We start from the raw sequence: 22739 nt of genomic DNA, 5'->3' as shown, positions 1-22739 counted from the left end.
CGACTAAGGCCTTAAAAATCACGTCCAGAAATTTTAGTTCAGTTTCTGAGGCAAAACTCCAAATTTTCTCAAAAGAAAAGGAGAAAAAGAACTCAAAAGCGGAGGTGAAGAAGGCCTAAAAATATCCGACCTCCTTGGAATGTGAATTTGTTCGACATGATCTTTTTAGAAATCCATTCAATTCGTACTACTTTCATAGAAACTATGTTCACAAGGGTCCAAGGGCTTGATTTGATTTGATAGATTTTGCCGTTCCAATTAAGGGCACATTTGCATTATTTTTCTTGACACTACATCTTCGTTATTGGCCATGTTAGAATGACGGATGCTAATCAATCGTCGAGACGAAGTAGCAGCGTACCACCATACAATGAGTCAATGATATGGCCGGTGCAGTGGCGGTCCGTGACATGCCATGCACGGTTGCATGCCCTGTCACATGGTCCCATCCGATCCACGGCTGCTCACTCGAGGTGATCGTGCGGCCTGAGCGACATGAACATGGCCGCGTAATGGCGGAGCCGGCGGTCCCCGTCGTCGGGGCCGGGCAGCCCACCGGACGGCGGCGGCGCCGCCGCCACCAGGTCGGCCGTCCTGGCCTTGTACCGGCGCCACGCGAGCTGGATGTTGACGGCCGCCCACGTCCGCCAGTTGGAGGAGTAGTAGCGCGCCGTCCGCTTCAGCTTCTCGTTGGCGAACTTGTACCGGAACTGCTCCGTGATGAAGCGCAGGTCGGGGGCGTCGAGGCAGAACGCCTGGGCCGTCTCGATGCACTCGAACGTAGCCGACGACGCCGGCAGCCGGTCCACGAACGGCCGCCGGAGGCACCACGACAGGAGCTCGTCGCCGAGGAAGTTGCCGGCGCCGAGCACGCACGTGGCCACCACGCCCTTGGCCAGCGGCTGCGTGCTCCGGAGCTTGCCCTGGAGGACGAACACCATCCGCTGCACCGGGTCGCCCTCCCGGATCACCTTCTCGCCGCTGGAGAACACGAGAGGCCTCAGCCTGTCGCAGATGTTGTCCAGGATGAGGTCGTCCATGCCATGGAACAGAGGAACCTGAGCAATATATATAAAAAAAATGAAAGAATTCTCACACAGTGCAGCATCGCTCATGGATATACCAGTGTGCAGCTTGGTGGTACTGAAAACTATACTGATACAATTTAACAACTTCGAATGTTGTTTGCAGAATGGTTAGCAACTCGAATTTGTGCAGGCTGTGTACCTGTTTAACCAGCTCGAGGCAGAGGTAGCGCTTGATGTCTCGCCTGAGCCCTTCAGGGAAGTCCTTGATCATCTCCATCTCCTCTTCTCCTGTGATGGCCGCCCAGCGTTCACGCTCATACTGCCGGACTCTTTGCCTCAGGCGGGACGGCAACTGCCTCCGTCGCATCCACCATTCCATGTCCCGGAACCGCAGTTGCATTTTTCGCTTTCTTGCCAGGACAGCATGCAAGAAGACCTGCAAGAACATCAATCATCGCTAGTTACTAGTATCAAGGAAAGTTGCTGTGGGCTTGTGGCACAATGGACTAAACAAAAAAAAAAATCTCAAGGGTACTGATTTACCTGGATGTTTCCAATCAGCAATGTGAAGAGCATCAAACCACTGAGTACATTGATAATGCTGAAAATCACCTCGAGCCAATTGCTTGTAGGCTCAAGATCATTGCCAAAAGTGCTGTGACGCAATAAAAGTAACTATGAGATAAAACAAATAGGCATTTAGGAAAAATATTATTGTGAGCATCAATAGCTAATTGCTCAAATAGAATGATAGCCTCAGTTACTGATTACTACTTCTGTCGCGGTGATTTCCTAAATGGAATTAATTCTATAACCTAAATTACCTGAGAGTCATCAGGCCCCAAAATATAGGGTAGAGTATTTTGACAGCAAGTGAATTGCTGGAAATAACAGGAAGAGCCCCTTTGTAGATTCCATAAGCAAAGGGGCCGTTGCCACTAAGACAGTCTGGAATGTTTTGTTGGCCAAAAGAAGTCAAGTTCATATTGCATGCTAGTCCATTCTTATCTGACCAAGGAAGGTGAAAACACATCTCCTTGGAGCAAGCTAGTGATATTTGGTTGCAAGTGTTCTTTATCTTGCAATCCTCCTGGAGGCAGGAGGCAACACGCTGAATCGCAAGGACATACCAACACCCACCTGCAATCTGCAAGCGACAGATAAAGATGATGAATGACCAGCATTAGTAAGAGGGATGCTATTATTTCTTTGTTCAATCAGCATCAATATCTTGGTGAATAGTGAGTTCAGGAATCAGTAAATTACAGGCAAGCAAGTTTAAGGTAGGTAATTTCAAGAGTGTTTTTTTTTCTCAGAACAACTCTGTGGTCATTGTAAAATTTTATTTGGTCCCTGGACCATCAACCTTCTTTATTCAGCAATTATCAGCTATAATGTGACATGTGATTCTCTGGGACTGTTCCTCTGTTCAATTAATATATATCGTATTGGATAGGAACAGTTCAGCTATGTACATCATATTCAAATACGATACCCATTAGAAATGATCTGATACTTTCCCTTTAAATAATCAATGCTTCATATAAGTAGAATATCTTGCTATGGAAGAAATTTTGCGGTACTGTTTGCAGATATTCAAACCCACCCTTGATTTTCTTGGGAAATAGTAAATTCAGGCCATAATTGATATACTAACAACCAGATATTGGTCTTTCGAAAGTACTAACAACCAGATACCAATGATTGACATTACAACTGCACTCAGTGAGACTAGAAGAAAGATTCAATGTTCATCCATTCGTGCTCTATTATTTATAATATTTCCAAATAATAAATGGAAGAAGGGCATACTCACGTGAGAAGCAATGAAATAGGCAAATAGATTAAGACCAAATCCCCACCATATCGTTCCAAAGATGTAACCAGTCACCTTCTGCATTTTCCTCATGATATAAATACTATGATACACCTTGGGGAGAAATTGCAGCAAGAATAAGAGCAGCAGTATTGTCATGATAAGTTTAATCTGCTCTTCTCTTATTAACTTTGGTATGATCACCCAGAATATGACCTGCAGATTCTTGATGGATCAGCTTGTTGAGCAGCAAGAAGTATTAAAGATAATAGATAATTCAGAATTAATTAGTTCAAATGCTCATATTTCTTACTTAATATATTATTGTTACATTTCACTATTATGTACCCTAAAAACACCATAAAAGATAATTGAGCAACAAGCAAAATGAGACTGTTCAAATTCTGTCTTCTGAAGCTTTCGAGAATCCCTATTATGTCCTCATAATCACTTCATTTAATACATCACAAACATGATGGATCAATTGTCCTTTTCTTTTTGTACTGATGTTTTCCAAGCACTAATGTTTGCTTATTCGCAATTTTTCGAACAATAATTTATGCAGGATACCTTTTTTACCACATTGCCACTGCCATGACTTATTTTGCATACATTGAAATAATAGAGGTATACTAGTATGGCCTTAATTCATGTCAAAAGAATATGCCTTATTCTAACTGTCTAACATGTTGTGGCTGAGCTCTCAACGTACTAGACATGTTGAATAGTATTAGTCAGCAGTCCCTTTTTACAATAATTCATCTTCATTATTTGCAACAACTGACAAATCATCCAATCAACAATCTATATATAATATGAAAAGGACACATGCAGCATTAAGTGGCCATTCATACATCCAATTCTCTGGCACGTAAAAGCAAAAAAAAGAAAAGAAAAAACAATTATGCAAAATGAGAAGAAATATGTGATCGCTTCCAAATTCTGAGGGAGAAAGACCCCAGTTCACTCTTTAAAAAAATAATTATGCCATCTAAAAGACAGAGGCTGATAGGTGATCAGCAAAAAACATTTTTATTGGCATGACCAGATATCTCCAAATTTTCTCATAACACCAGCCACACAAGAGGTATCAGTGGCAGAGGTGAAAGAAGAATATTTATTGTGCTGAATGACAAACAACAACATTTTACACCCTTAGCCCTAGAGCTTATGGGGATTGTCCAAACGACATATTTGTAAACGAAAAACACATTATGAATGAAACTTTTATATATGTATTCTTAGCAATATAAAAGCGAAGGTTGGAAAATAAACTTCGATGAAAAAACTCTAAAAAATCAACTCTAAATTTAAGATTGAAAATTTAAATTTTGGCTAATAAGCTAAACAGAAACGAAAAGATGGGGGTGTTGTCTCTTGCAAATTCCAATCAGGCGGGTCACCAGAAAACTTCAACCGTTCAAATAAGCTCTACGGTTAGCATTTATCATCATGCTGATACAGTGATATGCACGATCGAATGTATGAAGCAGTCACTTTCCTTAGTATTATCTTTTAATATACTCCTTTTATTTCAAGCTGCATCAGTGGTCATATTTCAAACACTTCTACCAGTCTACCACCACACCACTGCCAATCATTGGCGTTACACCTTCATCCATCCGTGCTTCTTCCGTAAGCTCATTGAACTCTATTATCACTTATCTACTAGAGTTTCGGCCAGAATTCTAGCTAACCCCTCCATCATTGTGGCCAGGGTAATTCCAGTAGCCGAAGCCTCACTAGTCAATAGTCACTACGTACAGGCATTGTCAGTTTGTCACATTCAAAGAACAAGTAGCGAAGTAGAAACTTGAAGGTTTACGGTTACACATGGGCTCTCTCACTAGCAACTAGACATTGTCTGCACCTGCAATGTACTTGCTAATGTACTGTGCCCTACAGTTCCTACTTCCTACCGTAACATGTTCGAGAAGGAAGCTGCGATGTGTCTCAGAAACAGACATAATGAATGCATAATAATTGCGGGCGTTTAATCAATCATCTACATGGTTAGATTGTGATGTGGATGAATCATGTCGGTCTAGATGTTCGGGATCCTTGATCCCCATGGTGAAAATGGGGGTGAATTGAAAATGGTGATGAGAGATGAAGCTGACCTGTGGGAGGGGAAGGATGACGAAGAGGTCGAACCAGAGACCCTTGAGGGAGAGGGCGTAGTGTGCGGCGATGGCGCGGGGGTCCCAGACGAGCTTGCCGCAGCCGACGACGAGGGACTCGCGGGAGACGTAGGCGAGGCGGAACTGGAGCAGGACGTGCGCCAGGTGCGCCAGGTCGGCGCAGGTGCGGAGCGCCGTGACGGCGGCGGCGAGGCCGGCGTCCATGTACATGCACGGCTGGCCGGCGCGGCCGATGGACAGCGCGTAGAAGAAGAGCGGGTCCACCGCCAGCGCGGCGGCGCGGGCCAGCAGGATCCACCGGTTCCACCGCCGCACGCGCTTGCTCCGCGGGTCCAGCACCGGGCCGAACACGCACCGCGCGGCGGCGGCCGCCGCGTGGTGCGCCGCCGCCGACGACGATGACTGGGCCTGCGCCTGGACGGGCACCAGCGACGACCCCGCGTCGGCGTCCCAGTCCGGCAAGTGCACCTGGTCGCACGTCGTGGAGTGGAACGCCGGCACGCCGGGCTGCGTGCACGCGTAGCACTCCCCGGGAGGCCCCGCCGCCGCCCTGCTCGACCAACCTCCATCTCCACCTCCACCTCCAGCCTGACCGGCCTCCTCGTCCCGGTCGTCATCATCCCCAAAACCCAGCCTTCTCTTCACCCCATCGCACACATCCGCAAGCAACCTACTCACACACACACCAAAACAATCACGCGATCAGTCCCCAACAAGCCCAAAATCAAACAAATCCACCATTGCCAAGCACGTCCCGAAGCAGCGAAATCGAGCCCTCCTCACCTCCTGGGGAGGAAGCGGGGGAAGGAGAGCGAAGACATGTCCCATGAACGGTGGCGCAAACCATGGAAGGTCGCGAGGTCGAAGCGTTTAAGAGCAAGGAGACGGGGAGCGCTCGGCTGCTCGAGCTCTCTGCCTCGTGTGGTACGGCCCGGCCAACGCAGCGGGGTGACTCCGAATGATGAGATAGAGCGAGAGGGTGACGTGGAGGGAGAGATGTAGGTAGTACAACTGTACCGGCCCCACCTACGTGTCCACGTGGGCCGTACGTGGACGCACCGCCAGCGTTGCGCCGAGCGCGGCTGCACCGCGTCTAACTACCGTCTCAAACACCACAGTAGAAGCTGTATAAATTATTTATTATATAATACGCGTAAATTCAATACTACCTGCATTCTTACTATCTCCGTCCCTAAATATAACGTCGTTGATTTTTTTATACATGTTTGACCATTCGTCTTATTCAAAAAATTTACATAATTAGTAATTATTTTTATATCATTTTATTTATTATTAAATATACTTTTATGCATATATATAATTTTACATATTTGATAAAATAAATTGAATAAGACGAATAATCAAACGTGTATAAAAAAGTCAACGGCGTCAAACATCTCGGGACTAAATGAGTATTATAAGTCTTTCTAGTCTTGTCTAGATTTATTCATTGATAAAGATATATAATTTATATATGTATTTAAATTTATTAACATCCCTGTATTTCTAAATATAGTCAAACTTACGTTACCAAACGGAGTGCGTACGAACACACACCAGCGCAGATGCTCACAAGCGTGTTTCCTTTCACATGCTTGAAGAGATTGAATTCAGTGACAAATTACCTTAGCTTAACTCTAAATTCATACCCCCAATCCGATTCATAATACACTAATACATCTGTCTCAAATTATAATTACTTTTTAAAATTAAACATACAGATTGAAAAAAATATAGAAATGATTAAAGTTAGTTTGGCTAAGAAGAGAATGTAGCTAGAAAAAATAAATGGGAAATGATTGTGATTGGTATGTGTAGAAAAAACTTCATTTGGAGACAAATGATAGGGAGTAGAAATAAATGATCTTTTTTTTACGAAGAGAGTAGCTATCTAGAATGTGAATGAACATATCCCAGTAACATGAATCCGTATAAGAAAATGTATAAATTTGTCCAATTCTATACTAGGTGGCTACATTTTAGCGTGGAGAGATTATAGAGAGTAACCTCAAGTGTCGTCTTATTTGGGTCTAAGAAATTTTATACTACCCCATTCGTATTCGTTTATAATATGTTTTTTTCTAAAGTAGAACTTATTAAAGTTTGACTAAAATTGTAGAAAAATATAGTAACATCTACATCACTAAATTATTTCATTAAATAGAACACTAAATATGAGAGCATGTTTGTTTTATGTTAAAAACATCATTATATTTTTCTTTAATGCGGTCCAACTTAAATAAGTTTGGCCTTAAAAAACAAAACATTAAAATTATTGGGAACATTTGTCTATAACATCCTTTGGATTAAAGGAATGTGACACTGAAATTCTGATGGACTATTTTCCTATGGAATACATAAAAAATAGAAAATATAAGAATGATTTCATACCTCGTGTTTTTGTTTTCTGCAATGCACTCTTCAGTTGACCCTTTAGTTTATCTCTAAAAGGAACAAACTTCTTCAAGTTCATGTGTTTGTTTTTTGTAAACTATTCAATAACAACAACACTAATATTCAATATTCATGTATTTTGAAACCTTATATTACTCTACATAGCACGACATCATATTATCGTATTTTTTTTTCTGTTCGTGCGTTTTTAGGATCTTATGTTCTAAACTGATCCCTTCTTCATCAACACTACAAATTAAATATGGAGTTATGCTTCTGCAATCTTTATCACCTAACCGGGTTTCCCTTGCGTCCAGCACCACACAGTTTTGCGGTATCCAGGATTATTGTCAAGGTAAGTAACGGTAGGGACACACTAACTCCACCAAGTTAACAAAATTATTTTATTATTATTATTTTAATAAGAAAATTCGATTTTTAGGGTAAAATTAATTTCTAGCAGCTCTTAAAGTTTGCTAAGCCCATATTCACCCTAAACTACAAAACTTGTTATTTTCCACCATTCAAGCCCAGAGAAGAAACAGCTTGGATCATTTTTTTTGTAGCTTTGTCTGTAAAGGAGGTGGTTTTCATATTTATATCCTTGCTATACATGTTTATTGATGCAAATGCCGGTTAATTAGGTCAACAAGTATAAAACTTACCTATTTTAAGTTTATGCTAATGAAAATCTACTGTCATATTAATCAAAACATCCTGAAATATGATTTAGGGTGTTTATGTCCGATTTAAAAAAATGATTAATTAAATCCATGTCATTATAAATTTGTCATTTTTAAAATATACCATTACAATTCGACTAATTGGAAAGATGCCATTATAATTTTAGAACCATTTAAGATATGTTTTTTTTGGACCAAATTACCATTGCACATGCCAAGGGCGTAGTAAATAGAAGATGGGCAATATGGTCCAATTTTTTCTAAAAAATACACTGAAAGGGTATGAAGTGGCATATTTCTGTAGTTCTAAAATTATAATGGTATTTTTACAATATGTCGAACTGTACCGGTATATTTCAAAACTAACAAATTTATAATGACATGGATCTAATTAACCCCTTAAAAATTGACAATGAGAAGTAGTGTTTAAACATAAAACTATGGATTTTGACCTAAGTGAAAAGAAAATGTGTAAGATCATAAGCATGATTAATATTTCCTGATGAACAATTGGCTTGCGATTTGGTTTATAAATTGAATTTGGTTTGGAAACAATTAAGGTGTTGGTGCGAGTGTGTGTAACTAATGTGAGTCAGGTTGCGATATCTGTGCTCGAAAACGGTTGGCTTGTCTCTAGTTGTGCAGGTGACTTGAGGTCAATATCGGTCAATGGCGGTGTGATCGTGACTAGGCTTAGGGAGGAGCTGAGGTCCGGACGATCGAGGATGCCAGGTGACGATATTGAATACGAGTTGGCACATGGTGGAGCAACACCGTGTGGGATGAAATTGTAACGGGCTTCACATGTTGTGTGTGTAAGCGCCGGAGAAATCGGGAAGTAAATCGGATCAAAACTGGATGAGAAAAGGAAAGGAATTTGCTACAGGTTCGGACACTGTAGCAGCATCGGATACTGTAGCGCCACGGTACTGTAGCAACCAGATCACTGTAGCGTGAGACACTGTAGCAACCAGATCGGAGTACTGTGGCAGACCCGGATTACTGTAGCGTGGCGGGTACTGTAGCAGTCGGACTACTGTAGCACGTTTAGACTTCTGCGGCTGTGTCTGATTTTGGCATGTTGGATTTGATTAGGAAAACTAAGAGATGAGTCCTACTCCTATTTGGTGATAAACTTTTCGATATAAATAGAGACCGAAGGGTATGCCCCCGGTGTGCTTTTGTGAGACTTAGTTGTTGATTCTAGATCGACGATTTTGATAGGAGTGTTGTTGGTGCACTTTGTAAATACCAGTTGATGCAATAAAGTCAAGATCATTCAATCTACGTTTTCGGCTTTCATCTACTGGTGATTTTTTTTGAATTCCGACGATCCGATCGACTTCATAGGAGTGGCGCGATTCGATGATCTGTTTGGGGGCACATGAGCGGCGCGATCAAGATAACGGTGACACAGGAGCGATGCGATCAAGGTAGCAAGCCTGCGTCAATTTCTTCGACAGAGGTAATCCTTTATTCCGCGAAAGATTTTTGGGTTTTGTTTTTCCCTACCATTCACCCCCCACTGGTAGGTTTGTTTGAACTTGTTCGATCCTACAAGTGGTATCAGAGCCTCGTTTTCTATTTGATCTTCGCCGATCTTTAGATTTGTTTGCCATGGCTGAAAAGTTTTCAAACAAACCTCACATATTTAATAGATCTGATTTTGACTATTGGAAGAAAAAGATGGAATCTTATATTACATCTCAGGGTTATGATATTTGGCTTAAAGTTAGTCAACCTTATGAGATTCCTGAACGCATTGATACTCCGGCTCTAAAATTAGAATTTGAAAATAATTGCAAAGCGCGCAATATTATTCTGAATGGGATTTCTCGTTCCGATTTTGATCGTGTTTCGCATCTTGCAACTGCTAATAAGATTTGGAAAGCTTTAAATGATTTTCATACTGGAACTTCAAATATCAAAGAGTTGCGAAAGGATGTTTTCAAAAAGGAGTACATAAAATTTGAGATGAAACTTGGAGAATCCTTGGATGACTATTTGGCTCGTTTCAGTAAAATCTTGAGTGATCTTAGATCTGTTGATGCTTCTTATGATGTTAACTATTCTCAATCTGAGATTGCTCGTCACTTTATGAATGGCCTTGATATGAAAGTTTGGGATGTTAAAGTTACTTCAATTCAAGAGTCTGTTGATATGAATGCTTTAACTTTGGATATTCTTTATACTAAATTGAAAACATATGAGATGAATATTCTTTCAAAAAGGACTGATTTGAAATCTACTGCTTTAATATCTTCATCTGGATCTTCTTCTGAGTCTATTTCTTTGGCAGCCTTTGCTGCTTTTACCGCCTTGTCCGATGATCAACTGGAAGAGATCAGTGAGGAGGACTTGGTTTTGGCCGCTAACAGAATTTCTCGAGCTATGAGTAATATCAGGATCAGGAGAAGAGGATGACCAATTCGATGCTTTGGATGTGGTCAACCGAATCACATCCGTTCTCAGTGCCCCAAGCTTGGAAGAGGTAAACAGGAAGAAGCTAAACCTCAAGATGCATCCAAAGATGCCAAGCAGAATAAGAAACAAATCAAGAATATGAAGATGAAGAAGTATTATCAAAAGGCGTTGGATGAAGCTTTTGCAGCTGTTCAAGAAAACAGTGACGTTGAGTTCGAAGATGATAAAGAAGAAGACAAGAGTATGAACATTGCTGGTGTTTGTCTCATGGCTAAAAGTTTTGAAGATTCTGACGATGACGACGAGACATTTTTGGCGAGGAAGGAGAACGTGTGGATTGTGGACTCCGGTTGTTCGCGACATATGACCGGTGATAAAAGTTGGTTCTCCTCTCTCGTGAGGGCATCAAGGAAGGATTCAATCATCTTCGGTGATGCTTCTACTAGTACGATCACTGTAACTGGATCTGTCAAGGTAAGTGACAAATTTACATTGAATGATGTCGCTTTGGTTGAAAATCTAAAGTACAATTTGCTCTCCGTTTCTCAAATTGTGGATGAGAATTTTGATGTTCTGTTTAAGAAAAGTGGAAGTAAAATTTTTGATTTTTCTGGAGATGTTGTGCTTAATATTTCTCGATATGGAAGAGTTTTTAAAGCTGATTTTGAAAGTAGTATTTCTTCTGAAGTTATATGTCTTGTTGCAAAGTTTTCTAAAGATGTGATATTCTGGCATCGCAGACTTGGACATATTGGCTTTGATCATCTAACTAGGATTAGTGGTTCAGATCTTATTCGTGGTTTGGCTAAACTTAAAAAAGATGTTGATTTGGTTTGCTCGCCATGTCGTCATGCTAAAATGGTTGTATGCTCGCATACTCCTACATTTTCTGTGATGACGGATGCACCAGGACAGCTCTTACACATGGACACTGTCGGTCCGGCTAGAGTGCAATCTGTTCGAGGAAAGTGGTATGTGTTGGTTATAGTTGACGATTTCTCTCGTTATTCTTGGGTTTTCTTTATGGTTACCAAAGATGAGGCTTTTGAACACTTTAAAAGTTTGTATCTTCTGTTGGCAATTCAACTTCCTGGATCTTTAAGAACCATTCGAAGCAATAATGGTGGAGAGTTTAAAAACGCTTCTTTTGAGAGGTTTTGCAATGAAAAAGGTGTTGAACATCAATTTTCGTCTCCCCGGGTTCCTCAACAAAATGGTGTGGTTGAAAGAAAAAATCGTTCTTTGGTTGAGATGGCTAGGACTATGCTTGATGAGTACAGTACACCTAGAAAATTTTGGGCTGAAGCTGTTAATACTGTATGCTATATTTCTAATCGTGTTTTCTTGAGATCAAAACTTAGAAAGACTTCTTATGAGCTTCATTTTGGACATACACCTAAGATTTCTCATTTACGTGTTTTTGGGTGTAAGTGCTTTGTGTTAAAGTCTGAGATTTTAGATAAATTTGAATCACGCTCTCGTGATGGACTTATGTTAGGATATGCTGCCCATTCTCGAGGTTACCGTGTACTTGTTTTAGAAACTAACAAAATTGTTGAGACTTGTGAAGTCACTTTTGATGAGACTAGTCCAGGTACTAGACCCGAAATTTCAGGTACAATATCACAGGTTCAGGGGGAGGATATATTTGTAGAGGAAAGTGATGACGAGGACGACGACGAAGTGTCGGCTGGTCAGACCGGTGGCACAATGTCAGTCAGACCGCGGGCAGAAGAGCGGTCAAACAGGCCCGGAGGATCTTCCTCATGTGCTTCAGGTGCGGATGGTGGTGGACCTCCAGAAACCTCTACTTCGTCAGAACAGGGTACAGAACATGAAAATTCATCTGAAGCCACTGCTCCACTTCATATTCAACGACGACATCCTCCGGAACAAATAATAGGTAACTTGGATGAACGTACTACAAGGTCGAAGGTAATAACTCGTGATTTTCATGTGAATTCTGCTTTTGTTGCTAATTTTGAGCCCAAAGATGTTACTCATGCCTTAACTGATGAATTGTGGATTAATGCCATGCATGAAGAACTTGAGAATTTTGAAAGAAATAAAGTTTGGTACTTAGTTGAACCTCCTGTTGGTCATAATATTATTGGAACTAAATGGGTTTTCAGACATAAACAAAATCAGGATGGTTTAATTGTTAGAAACAAGGCTAGACTTGTGGCTCAGAGTTTTACTCAAATGGAAGGGTTGGATTATGATGAAACTTTTGCTCCTGTTGCTAGAATTGAAGCAATTAGACTTTTGTTGGCTTTTTCTGCTTCAAAAGATTTTAAATTATTTCAAATGGATGTTAAAAGTGCTTTTCTAAATGGCTATATACAGGAGAAAGTTTATGTGAAACAACCACCTGGTTTTGAAAATCCTGATTTTTCCAACCATGTTTTTCGTTTGTCTAAAGCCTTATATGGCTTGAAACAAACACCTAGAGCATGGTATGATAGGCTTAAAAACTTTTTACTTGCTAAAGGTTTTATAATGGGAAAAATTGATAAAACTCTCTTTGTTCTTAAGCATGGTGATGATCAACTGTTCGTTCAGATTTATGTGGATGATATCATCTTTGGTTGTTCATCTCACCCTTTGGTTGTGGAGTTTGCTGAAACGATGCACAGGAAATTTGAAATGAGTATGATGGACGAGTTGACTTATTTTTTGGGATTGCAAATTAAACAAACACCTCAAGGATCTGCTACTGTGTTGGATCCTGATGAAGATGGTGAAGCGGTTGATCAAAATGAATACAGAAGTATGATAGGATCATTGCTTTATCTCACTGCTTCAAGACCGGATATACAATTTGCTGTGTGTTTGTGCGCTCGATTTCAAGCTTCTCTGAGAGCTTCACATCACCAAGCGGTTAAACGCATCATGAGGTACTTACAACACACTCTTGAATTTGGAATTTGGTATTCTACTTCATCTTCTATATGCTTGAGTGGTTTTTCGAATGCGGATTTTGGAGGCTGTAGAATTGATAGGAAGAGTACCAGTGGTTCATGCCATTTTCTTGGTACTTCATTGATTGCATGGTCTTCTCGAAAACAATCTAATGTTGCTCAATCAACTGCTGAATCTGAATATGTTGCTGCTGCTAGTTGTTGCTCCCAAATTTTGTGGCTTATCTCAACCTTGAGAGATTATGGTCTTACTTTTGAGAAAGTTCCTCTCTTTTGTGATAATACAAGTGCTATTAATATTGCTAAGAATCCTGTTCAACACTCACGCACTAAGCACATTGATATTCGTTTTCACTTTTTGAGGGATCATGTTGAAAAGGGAGATGTGGAAATAAAATTTGTTGATACTACATTGCAATTGGCTGATATTTTCACGAAACCTTTGGATTCTTCTCGATTTGCTTTTCTTCGGGGAGAATTGGGAGTTATTCATCCTTTTGGCATCAATTAAGGGGGAGTTTTTGGCTCCGTGTTGCATTTTCCTATTTTGATTTTGTTTTTGCATACATGTTTTAATTAATGCATGGTGTGTTTTAAAACCAAAAAAAATCAAAAAAAGGAAGAGCTTTGTTTCGTGCCTTTAGTATATTGTAGTACTTGCTTGCAATACTTGTTAGAGAATATGATTAGTAATCTAGCTTGTCTGCATTTTTGGTTTATACATGAGCTTTTGATATTGCTTTTAAGGGAGATGATGCATGACACTTAAATTCTATACTTGAATTAAGTAAATATGCAATATTGATGCTAGCATATGGGTTGTTTTTAAATGCTTATATATATGCTTTATTGATTTGTTATTCCTCAATAGCTTTTTAAATTGCTCAAGAGAATAAAAAATATCTATGAGAGAAAAAAATCAATACTGAATCCTTGGACAGTCTTGACGACAAGGACGTATTCGATGTGAGCAAAAATAATGGGCGCCGAATCCTTGGAAACAGTCTTGACGACAAGGACGTACCCGGAATAATTGAGAGAAAAAAATTGAGCAAAAAGGCTCAAGTAAAAAGGTTAAAAATTCTCTTGGTAATTTTGTGCTAGAGCTAATTTGAGAAAAAGTGATAAATACAATGGGTATATATATACAATATTTATTTTTCAATCTATGTGCTTGTACCGATGTTGCATTATAACTCTTTGAAATTATGAATTCTTAATGTTGACTTGATCTTAATTGCCATATCTCAAGTTCATGGTTTTACTTTAGTACATGCTTGTTAGTTAGCTAGTCACTTTTTCTACCTTGTTATTGCAATACAAGTTCTTGAGTTACTATTGGCACATTGCAAAGCTCTCCGAGAAAAAATGAAAATAAAAAAACCTTCATTGATGAATTCATTGTCAAAAGGGGGAGAACAAGGTAACAAAAAAAAATTTTGTGCATAATTGTCATACTCAAAGAATTTTCTTTCTTTTCAAAAGTGAGAGATTTTTGCATTGCATGCTTTTTGGAGTTACTTCACAAAAACAACAAAACAAATTTTGAAGTGTTTGCCTATGTGTTCATCAAGGGGGAGATTGTAAGATCATAAGCATGATTAATATTTCCTGATGAACAATTGGCTTGCGATTTGGTTTATAAATTGAATTTGGTTTGGAAACAATTAAGGTGTTGGTGCGAGTGTGTGTAACTAATGTGAGTCAGGTTGCGATATCTGTGCTCGAAAACGGTTGGTTTGTCTCTAGTGTTGCAGGTGACTTGAGGTCAATATCGGTCAATGGCGGTGTGATCGTGACTAGGCTCAGGGAGGAGCTGAGGTCCGGACGATCGAGGATGTCAGGTGACGATATTGAATACGAGTTGGCACATGGTGGAGCAACACCGTGTGGGATGGAATCGTAACGGGCTTCACATGTTGTGTGTGTAAGCGCCGGAAAAATCGGGAAGTAAATCGGATCAAAACTGGATGAGAAAAGGAAAGGAATTTGCTACAGGTTCGGACACTGTAGCAGCGTCGGATACTGTAGCGCCATGGTACTGTAGCAACCGGATCACTGTAGCGGGAGGCACTGTAGCAACCAGATCGGATTACTGTGGCAGACCCGGATTACTGTAGCGCGGCGGGTACTGTAGCAGTCGGACTACTATAGCACGTTTCGGCTGTGTCTGATTTAGGCATGTTGGATTTGATTAGGAAAACTAAGAGATGAGTCATATTAGTATAAGGAGTCCTACTTCTATTTGGTGATAGACTTTTCGATATAAATAGAGACCGAGGGGTATGCCCCTGGTGTGCTTTTGTGAGACTTAGTTGTTGATTCTAGATCGACGATTTTGATAGGAGTGCTGTTGGTGCACTTTGTAAATACCAGTTGATGCAATAAAGTCAAGATCATTCAATCTACGTTTTCAGCTTTCATCTACTGGTGATTTTTTTTGGATTCCGACGATCCGATCGACATCATAGGAGTGGCGCGATTCGATGATCTGTTTGGGGGCACATGAGCGGCGCGATCAAGATAACGGCGACACAGGAGCGACGCGATCAAGGTAGCAAGCCTGCGTCAATTTCTTCGACAGAGGTAATCCTTTATTCCGCGAAAGATTTTTGGGTTTTGTTTTCCCTACCATTCACCCCCTCTGGTAGGTTTGTTTGAACTTGTTCGATCCTACAAAATGAACCACACGAATGGCACGATTACCAGAACTAATCAAGACGGGATAATATCACCTCAAATAGATAAACCTTAACGCCAATTCTAGTGAGAGAACACATTTTTCCTTGCACTTTTTAATATTTAATTTTAAAAGCAAACTATAAAAGGGGCCAATTCTTTACATGTCCCTATAATTTCACCTAATTCCTTCTACGCCCTTGAAATTTGCTTGATCTCTTATATACCCCCGAGTTTTTATTTAAATCCCTTACATACTCATTCCGTTAGTTGACCATTAGTTTGACTATTATTTTGGAAGAAATTACTTTATTGTCCTTGGTGTATTGCTAAAAGGTAGAAATGTTTTATGTGTAAATTATTTGAGTTGTGAAAACCAATAAGAAATAAATTACTAAATATTCATTATGAATTTTTAAAAACAAAACATTATTTCATTAAAATAAAAAAGATTTATTGTAAAACTGCAATAAATTTGAAAATTATTTTTCAACACATATTGTTGACGTCAAAATGTGAACGTTGACGTGTCACACACGAAGGCCTGGGAGTCAATCTTAGACCGCTCCAGTGCAAGACCTAAATTCTTAGAATGATGCACGAGCGTGCTAGTCAGTTTGATCTTGCAACTGATAAGATGAAGAGTAAAACAAGCCGATACGTAACTAGTAATCTAGCCGATCAGATATGAATGCTGCAACGGGTAGCCGATAGGCAGAACAATCGGCTGTAAAAAGCTTGGATCGGCTAGAAATGCGATAGAAATAAACTCGAAATAAATATTATGCCAACGTAATCCGTCAAGTTACTTATCAATCTTAGTCGGTCAGACGAGCCCCTATAACCAGGTCGAATTAGACATACATATATTGGACTTAACCAAGACAGTATGCAGTCAGGCACGATATGATTATAGGAAAAATGAAGATCGATAAGTCTAATAAATAAACCAATGAATTACTTGGAATAAACAATGAATCATATGTTACGATCGGCTAAAACTAATTTGCATATAATTCTCATAAGCCGATGCAACATAAATAAATACCGATCTAATTAAATCAAGTCGATTGGTATAGAAATAATGCACTAAAGCAATTGGCTACTCTATTGAGGTAAATATGATAAACATGTAGATCGTTAAAAATCATCGGTTATAGACGGCGGACAAACAACCAAGATCTATAAAATACCTAGCTCAGATTGCTAAGAATAATCATAGAAGATCGGATCCAACCGAGATAGTTTAAGATTAAACCTAGCAATGTCAGGATAGATACTAAATAGATCTAGATTGCTATCAAGCCAATGAGTCGATGACGGGTATCTTATCGGCTGGTACTTCGATAAAACAATGAGTAAAATACATCAATCTGATATAAAACCATATGACAAACGCAATCTACTAGATCGGACCTAACCGAGACAGTAATAGATTGAATATGTCAAATATCGAATATCAAACCAACGTAGATCGTCCAAAGTGGTCGACCAGATCAACTCAAAACATGAAAGTGATCTAAGTTGAAACTGATATGATAACTAGCAATCGCACAACTAGATTAGAAGATCAGACCAAATCGAGACAATTCCAATCTAGTCGATGCGATTACCGTGGTCCGGCGGACCGTAGGACTTACCCCTCTGTCGGAGATAGAGACGATGCAGCCCCACGTCAGGTGCCAAGCTCCGCCGGAGTTGAAACCTCGGTTAGGAGGGTGACGATGCGCCGAGAGTAGTTGATCTATTGATTGATGTGTAGATAATCAACAATGACCCCGGGCATACATATTTATACTCTCGGGTTGAGGCTAGGCCATGTTGAACACGATATACAAATCCTAATAGATAAAATGAAATAAAAAACTAGTCCTATGCGGACTCTATCACTAACTCCTACTAGATAAAACACACAAGTTCCGATCGGACTCTAATATCTTAGAGATAAAATAAAATCCTAACTAACTCTAATTAACAGATAAATTTACGCCGCCAAGTCTTAGTCTTCACGATTCCCTGTCGGATTTGAACTCTTCCGGATAAAATTTCTATCGGCGATTGCACCTTTCCTTATCCGAATCCAATACGGGAATTTATCAAATTTTGGTGTTAACACATATGTAGTGATAAAAGATTTGTCGTGAAAAAAAACAAGGGGATGTAATTAGTTTATCACAGATTAGAAAGCATATTTAAAATTTTAAATAAATTTCAGATCAAATTTGATGAATTTTGTATATCTTCCCAAAAATTTAAACCTAAATAACATAATTAAAAAATAAAAAATAATAAGTTTTATTTTTTAAGTTTTGCATTAAATGATTATATCTCTTATATTTTAGTATAAGTTAATTTTTTTCATATAAAAATTTATTGGGTAGGTAGTACGTATGTATAGGAGGGGTAATATAGTCATTTTAAAATATTTAATGGTCAACTAACGGAGATGGGTATAGAGGGGATCAAAATGAAAACTCATGGGTACATAAGAGATGAGGTAAAATTGAAGGGTATTAAAGGTATTGAGCAAATTTTCAAGGGTATGTAGGAAATTTTCTAAAAACTTACTCCCTCTTGTTTTTTAATTGACGATGTTAATTTTTAGATTTGCGTTTGATCATTCGTTTTTATCCAAAAATTTTTATGCAAATATCCAAAATTGTTAGTCATGCTTAAAATTTTTTAAGTAGTAAATCATAAAAATAATTAATACTTATATAAATTTTTAAATAAGACAAATATGAAATATGAACTTAAAAAAACAACAACGTTGACAAATAAAAAAAAAACAGATGGAGTATTCTCAAAATTTACACTAGGCCACGTTATCTTGTGTGACCTGGCAATATAATACTATCACGCTATAAACTTGGTACGTCACTATTTCTGTGATGCTAGCGGTCAAATGGTGTCGTTTTGAAAATAATTTTTACGATGGTTTAGTTTCTAAGAAAAATATTAAGAAACGCAAGAAATTAAAAAAAAAATCAAGAGCCTCAGCTCGTTTTCTCTCACTTTTCTTCTTCTTTGGCAGGTGCCGTGTCACTCTCTACTGGTGTTCTCTGGAGATAGGATTCGCCAGCCACCGACTACGTATAAATGTATTTTGGATGTGGCTGTATACGGGTGCAGTGGAAGAGGTTCATCTCATCTACTCTTTTTTGTTCCGTTCCGGTACGAGAGGCTGCTGCCGACCGACGTCACGGTCTCATGGTCCTCGACGGAAAGCGGCGGCCTTGGAAGTCTCTGACGAGGTGGTCCGGTTTCGTGGACGTGGTCCATGTGGTGGAGGGGAGAAAGGCGCCAGGGACATGGAGTAAGGAGGTTCTTTTTAAGAAAAACATTATTTTAGTAAAAAATTGCAAAAATAAATTATTGATGGGTAGTTGCGAGAGTAGCATCCCATCGACACTCGACAGGGTGACTAGGGATTATTATTTGTTACAGAATCCGTGATGGTTACCGGTGACAATGTAAACCCCGTCGGAGGGTGATTAAGGAGTGAGAAGTTGGAGTATCTACGGTTGGCAAGGTTGAATAGATTGCTTCTGACTTGCCAACTCAAGCGAATGAAGGGAAGAGTTTGGCATATTGAATGACAAAGTATCCCGTTTGGTAAAACTGCTGGAGGCCAAATTTTTCGCAAACTTGCCAGATTTTCATATGAAGAGCATATGACAAGATTGGTAAAGTTGCTTTACACGTGTGTATTCTAATGCCACAAACCAACCATATCAATAAACTGTAATAATCTAAACAAACTTTATCATCAAAACATTATCAATATTCGATATTTTTAGAAATTTATACCCACAAAACTAAAAGTACCAAAATTTTATAAATTGTCAAACAAAACACTTCCACATTTTGATCTTGCCAAGTCTAACATTTTGATCCTGCCAAAAATTTGGCTTGCCAATTTTAGTTTCATCGACAAAAGATAATGTTTCAATGCGTCATATGACACATATCTTTCTGGGCTTCATCCTGCACTCCTTTGTTAGCGGAGACACTTTATGGCTCCCTTCTTCCCTGCAATCTCCGTGTCATCGGTTTTCTTCGTCTTATCCGACTCCAGCATCTCTTAATGTAGTTGTTCTCTATCTCCAACATCCTCATTGGTTGGATTCATCGACATTTCTTACCACCTCCTAAGTTCTAAATTTAGAACCCCAGTAATAAGGTTTTCTAGTACCAACATGGACCCACCACCCTGTTTTCTCACTTGATCTAAGATGGTGGCGTGCCGTCATAGATACTAATCCACCATACCGTAGCTCCCCTAGATCGAGGGGCACCTTCCACCTTCCCTAGCAAAATCATTCCAATTTCCCAAAATCTGAAAACTAACTCTTAGGAGCTTATTAGGGCATGTTCAAATATAGAGCACATTATTTACTCTTGTCTAATTCATGTCAGCAATAAGACCTTATTTATAATTGTATGTATAAAGGTAGAGTCAGTTATTGTTTCTTCGTTAATTTATCAAAATATTTTTATTATGCTTTCCTTTTTATCCATCCTAAAAAATACTTTTAATAAATGCTTAGAGTCGACTCTGAGCCGTTGTCATGCAACAACTTTTCTCTCGCCTTCTCTCTCATTACTCCACATCACCAAATTTGTTCGATCAGTAGAGTCAGTTAATAAATATCTTTTTACGTGCCCCTGAAAACTAGGACGAACCATAAATCACGAAGCAAACCATAGAACTACCTCCTTCAAACGCTCCATTCGAGTATTAGATAATCACATGATTCTACTCTAAAAATGTGTCGAGTACCACATTTCCGATCTGGGAGGATGGATACAGGTGGGCCTGATGTTTGGGCCATGTGTTTGCATACCTGGTATGTGAGTGGGCTGGCGGGCCCGGCTAGGGAGGTTGTCTGGGCCAAAAGCAGCAGTAGGGTGGGCATTGCCATGGTTCTGCGATTCGGCGTAAGGCCACGTGCTTTTGTACCCTCGGCTTCAGTGTCACCTGGGCAAAACAGGCCTGCCATTTGTTTCATATAACCCCCAGATACTCCTCATAAAAAGAAAATGTTGCTACAAAAGGCATAGCAAACCATACAAAAGAGGTTTATCATAGAGTAGTCATCTGCAAAGCAACCATGCAGATGCCGTCCATTCCTAACCAAAGCATACTAGCATTTATGGAGGAGGTTTCGGCTGCCATCACGTGGCTTCCCCATGCTATTACTTCTGGAAAAAAAAGCTAAACAATATATTTATAAATAAAACATATATATATATATGTGCTTAGTGATATAAAATATGTTGAGAAAACTTTAAAATTAACTCTAAATTTAAATTTGAAAAAAAAATAAATTTTAGTTTATAAATATAAACAAAAGTGAAAAAATAAATTATCCTTTGCCTGAACGTTCCTCGGTTATGGAAGACGCGGGCAGTAAGACAGAGCCGGTGAGTCATAAAGCAATCAGCACCAACAAGAAATCAATCAAAACTGTCCATTTCCAGGCAAATGGCTATCACGAGAACAGATCAAAATCACATCATCCATGATGAGGCCTCAGCTGTCAAGAGCCCCAAGGTTGGTCCCCGCTCGTCGATCGGTCGACGGAACAAGACACGCCCGGCCCCTCGCGCTGCTGGGCTGTGGCTGTGCAGTAGAGCTGCAGTGCACGCACGTCAGGCAGGCGGCAACAAAACAAAACAGGTCCCATGATTCTTTTCGCCAAAGTAGCACCACAAAGTGATTAACCTCTTAGAATCTTTTAACCTTATCTTTTTACTTATACCTATGTTTATAGGTCAAAATTAAAAAAAAATAATTTGAAGCTAATGTTGATTTCTTTGTCGTAATTTATTTTTAGTTTTGGCTTTTAAATTACTAAAAACACATATATAAATTTTTTATTCACTAATTATTTTTTATTTATAAATATGTTGTTTTGTTTTTTTATTAAAAGACCAAGAGATGACCTACTATTCTTAAAATTGATTTTAGGCCTCTGTACAGATCTTGTGCTCTCTTTGTTTCTGTCTTACAGAAGAGCTACTGAGCTACAGAATCCCAGATCAACCAAATCTAAACCAAAGGTTCGCAACTATCACTCACATGAACAAGAACAAACTTGCAAATGTAATTACACAAATCCCACAACTTACACTATAATTCCGTCTGATGGTTTCTTCTCGTTTACCCTTTGGCCCTTCCTGTCACAGGAATGAGCAGCAATCACAACATGATGCATCTGCGTCTGCATGGCTAACCTTTTCCATTTACAAAAGCAGCAAAATTTCCAAAACATACCACGAAAAAAAAAGAGTACTTTAAAAAAATTCCCAGCCGTCGAAAAAACCGACAAAAAAAGGCGACCCGTTTTAATTCCCAGCCGTCGAAACCTCGCGCAAGGCAACAAACAAAGCGTGACGCCAGCGCGGCACATGAACCACGCCGTCTGACGACGGGCCCCACAAGCCAGTGGCACACCACGTGTACCCCCCTCTCGTTGACACGGCACGGCACGCCCCCTCCCCACCAGATATTTTTAACCCCCCGCGCCTCGATTGGAATTCCTCCTCGCAACCTGCGCATCGCATCGCTCCTTCTCTCTCTCTCTCTCGCACTCGCGGACACAGGGACACCACCAACTTGGACACTGCGCGCGGAGCGGAGCGCAACA

General features: G+C 39.7%; 1 protein-coding gene across 1 annotated transcript; it reads right to left on the bottom strand.

The window, feature by feature from the left end:
• Positions 1-110: 110 nt before the first annotated feature.
• On the bottom strand, positions 111-5954 carry LOC102720037 (cyclic nucleotide-gated ion channel 2). The gene is made up of 7 exons (XM_040522780.1): positions 5769-5954; positions 4965-5655; positions 2845-3060; positions 1853-2175; positions 1572-1683; positions 1228-1464; positions 111-1058 (listed from the first exon to the last, which is right to left on the bottom strand). The coding sequence occupies exons 1-7, from the start codon at positions 5804-5806 to the stop codon at positions 465-467; spliced, it is 2211 nt and encodes a 736-aa protein (XP_040378714.1). The 5' UTR covers positions 5807-5954; the 3' UTR covers positions 111-464.
• Positions 5955-22739: the final 16785 nt, after the last annotated feature.

This window comes from Oryza brachyantha, chromosome 3 (genome assembly GCF_000231095.2).
Source record: "Oryza brachyantha chromosome 3, ObraRS2, whole genome shotgun sequence".
In the NCBI taxonomy this organism is placed as follows: domain Eukaryota; kingdom Viridiplantae; phylum Streptophyta; class Magnoliopsida; order Poales; family Poaceae; genus Oryza; species Oryza brachyantha.
This window is presented reverse-complemented; position numbering and strand designations above follow the sequence as displayed.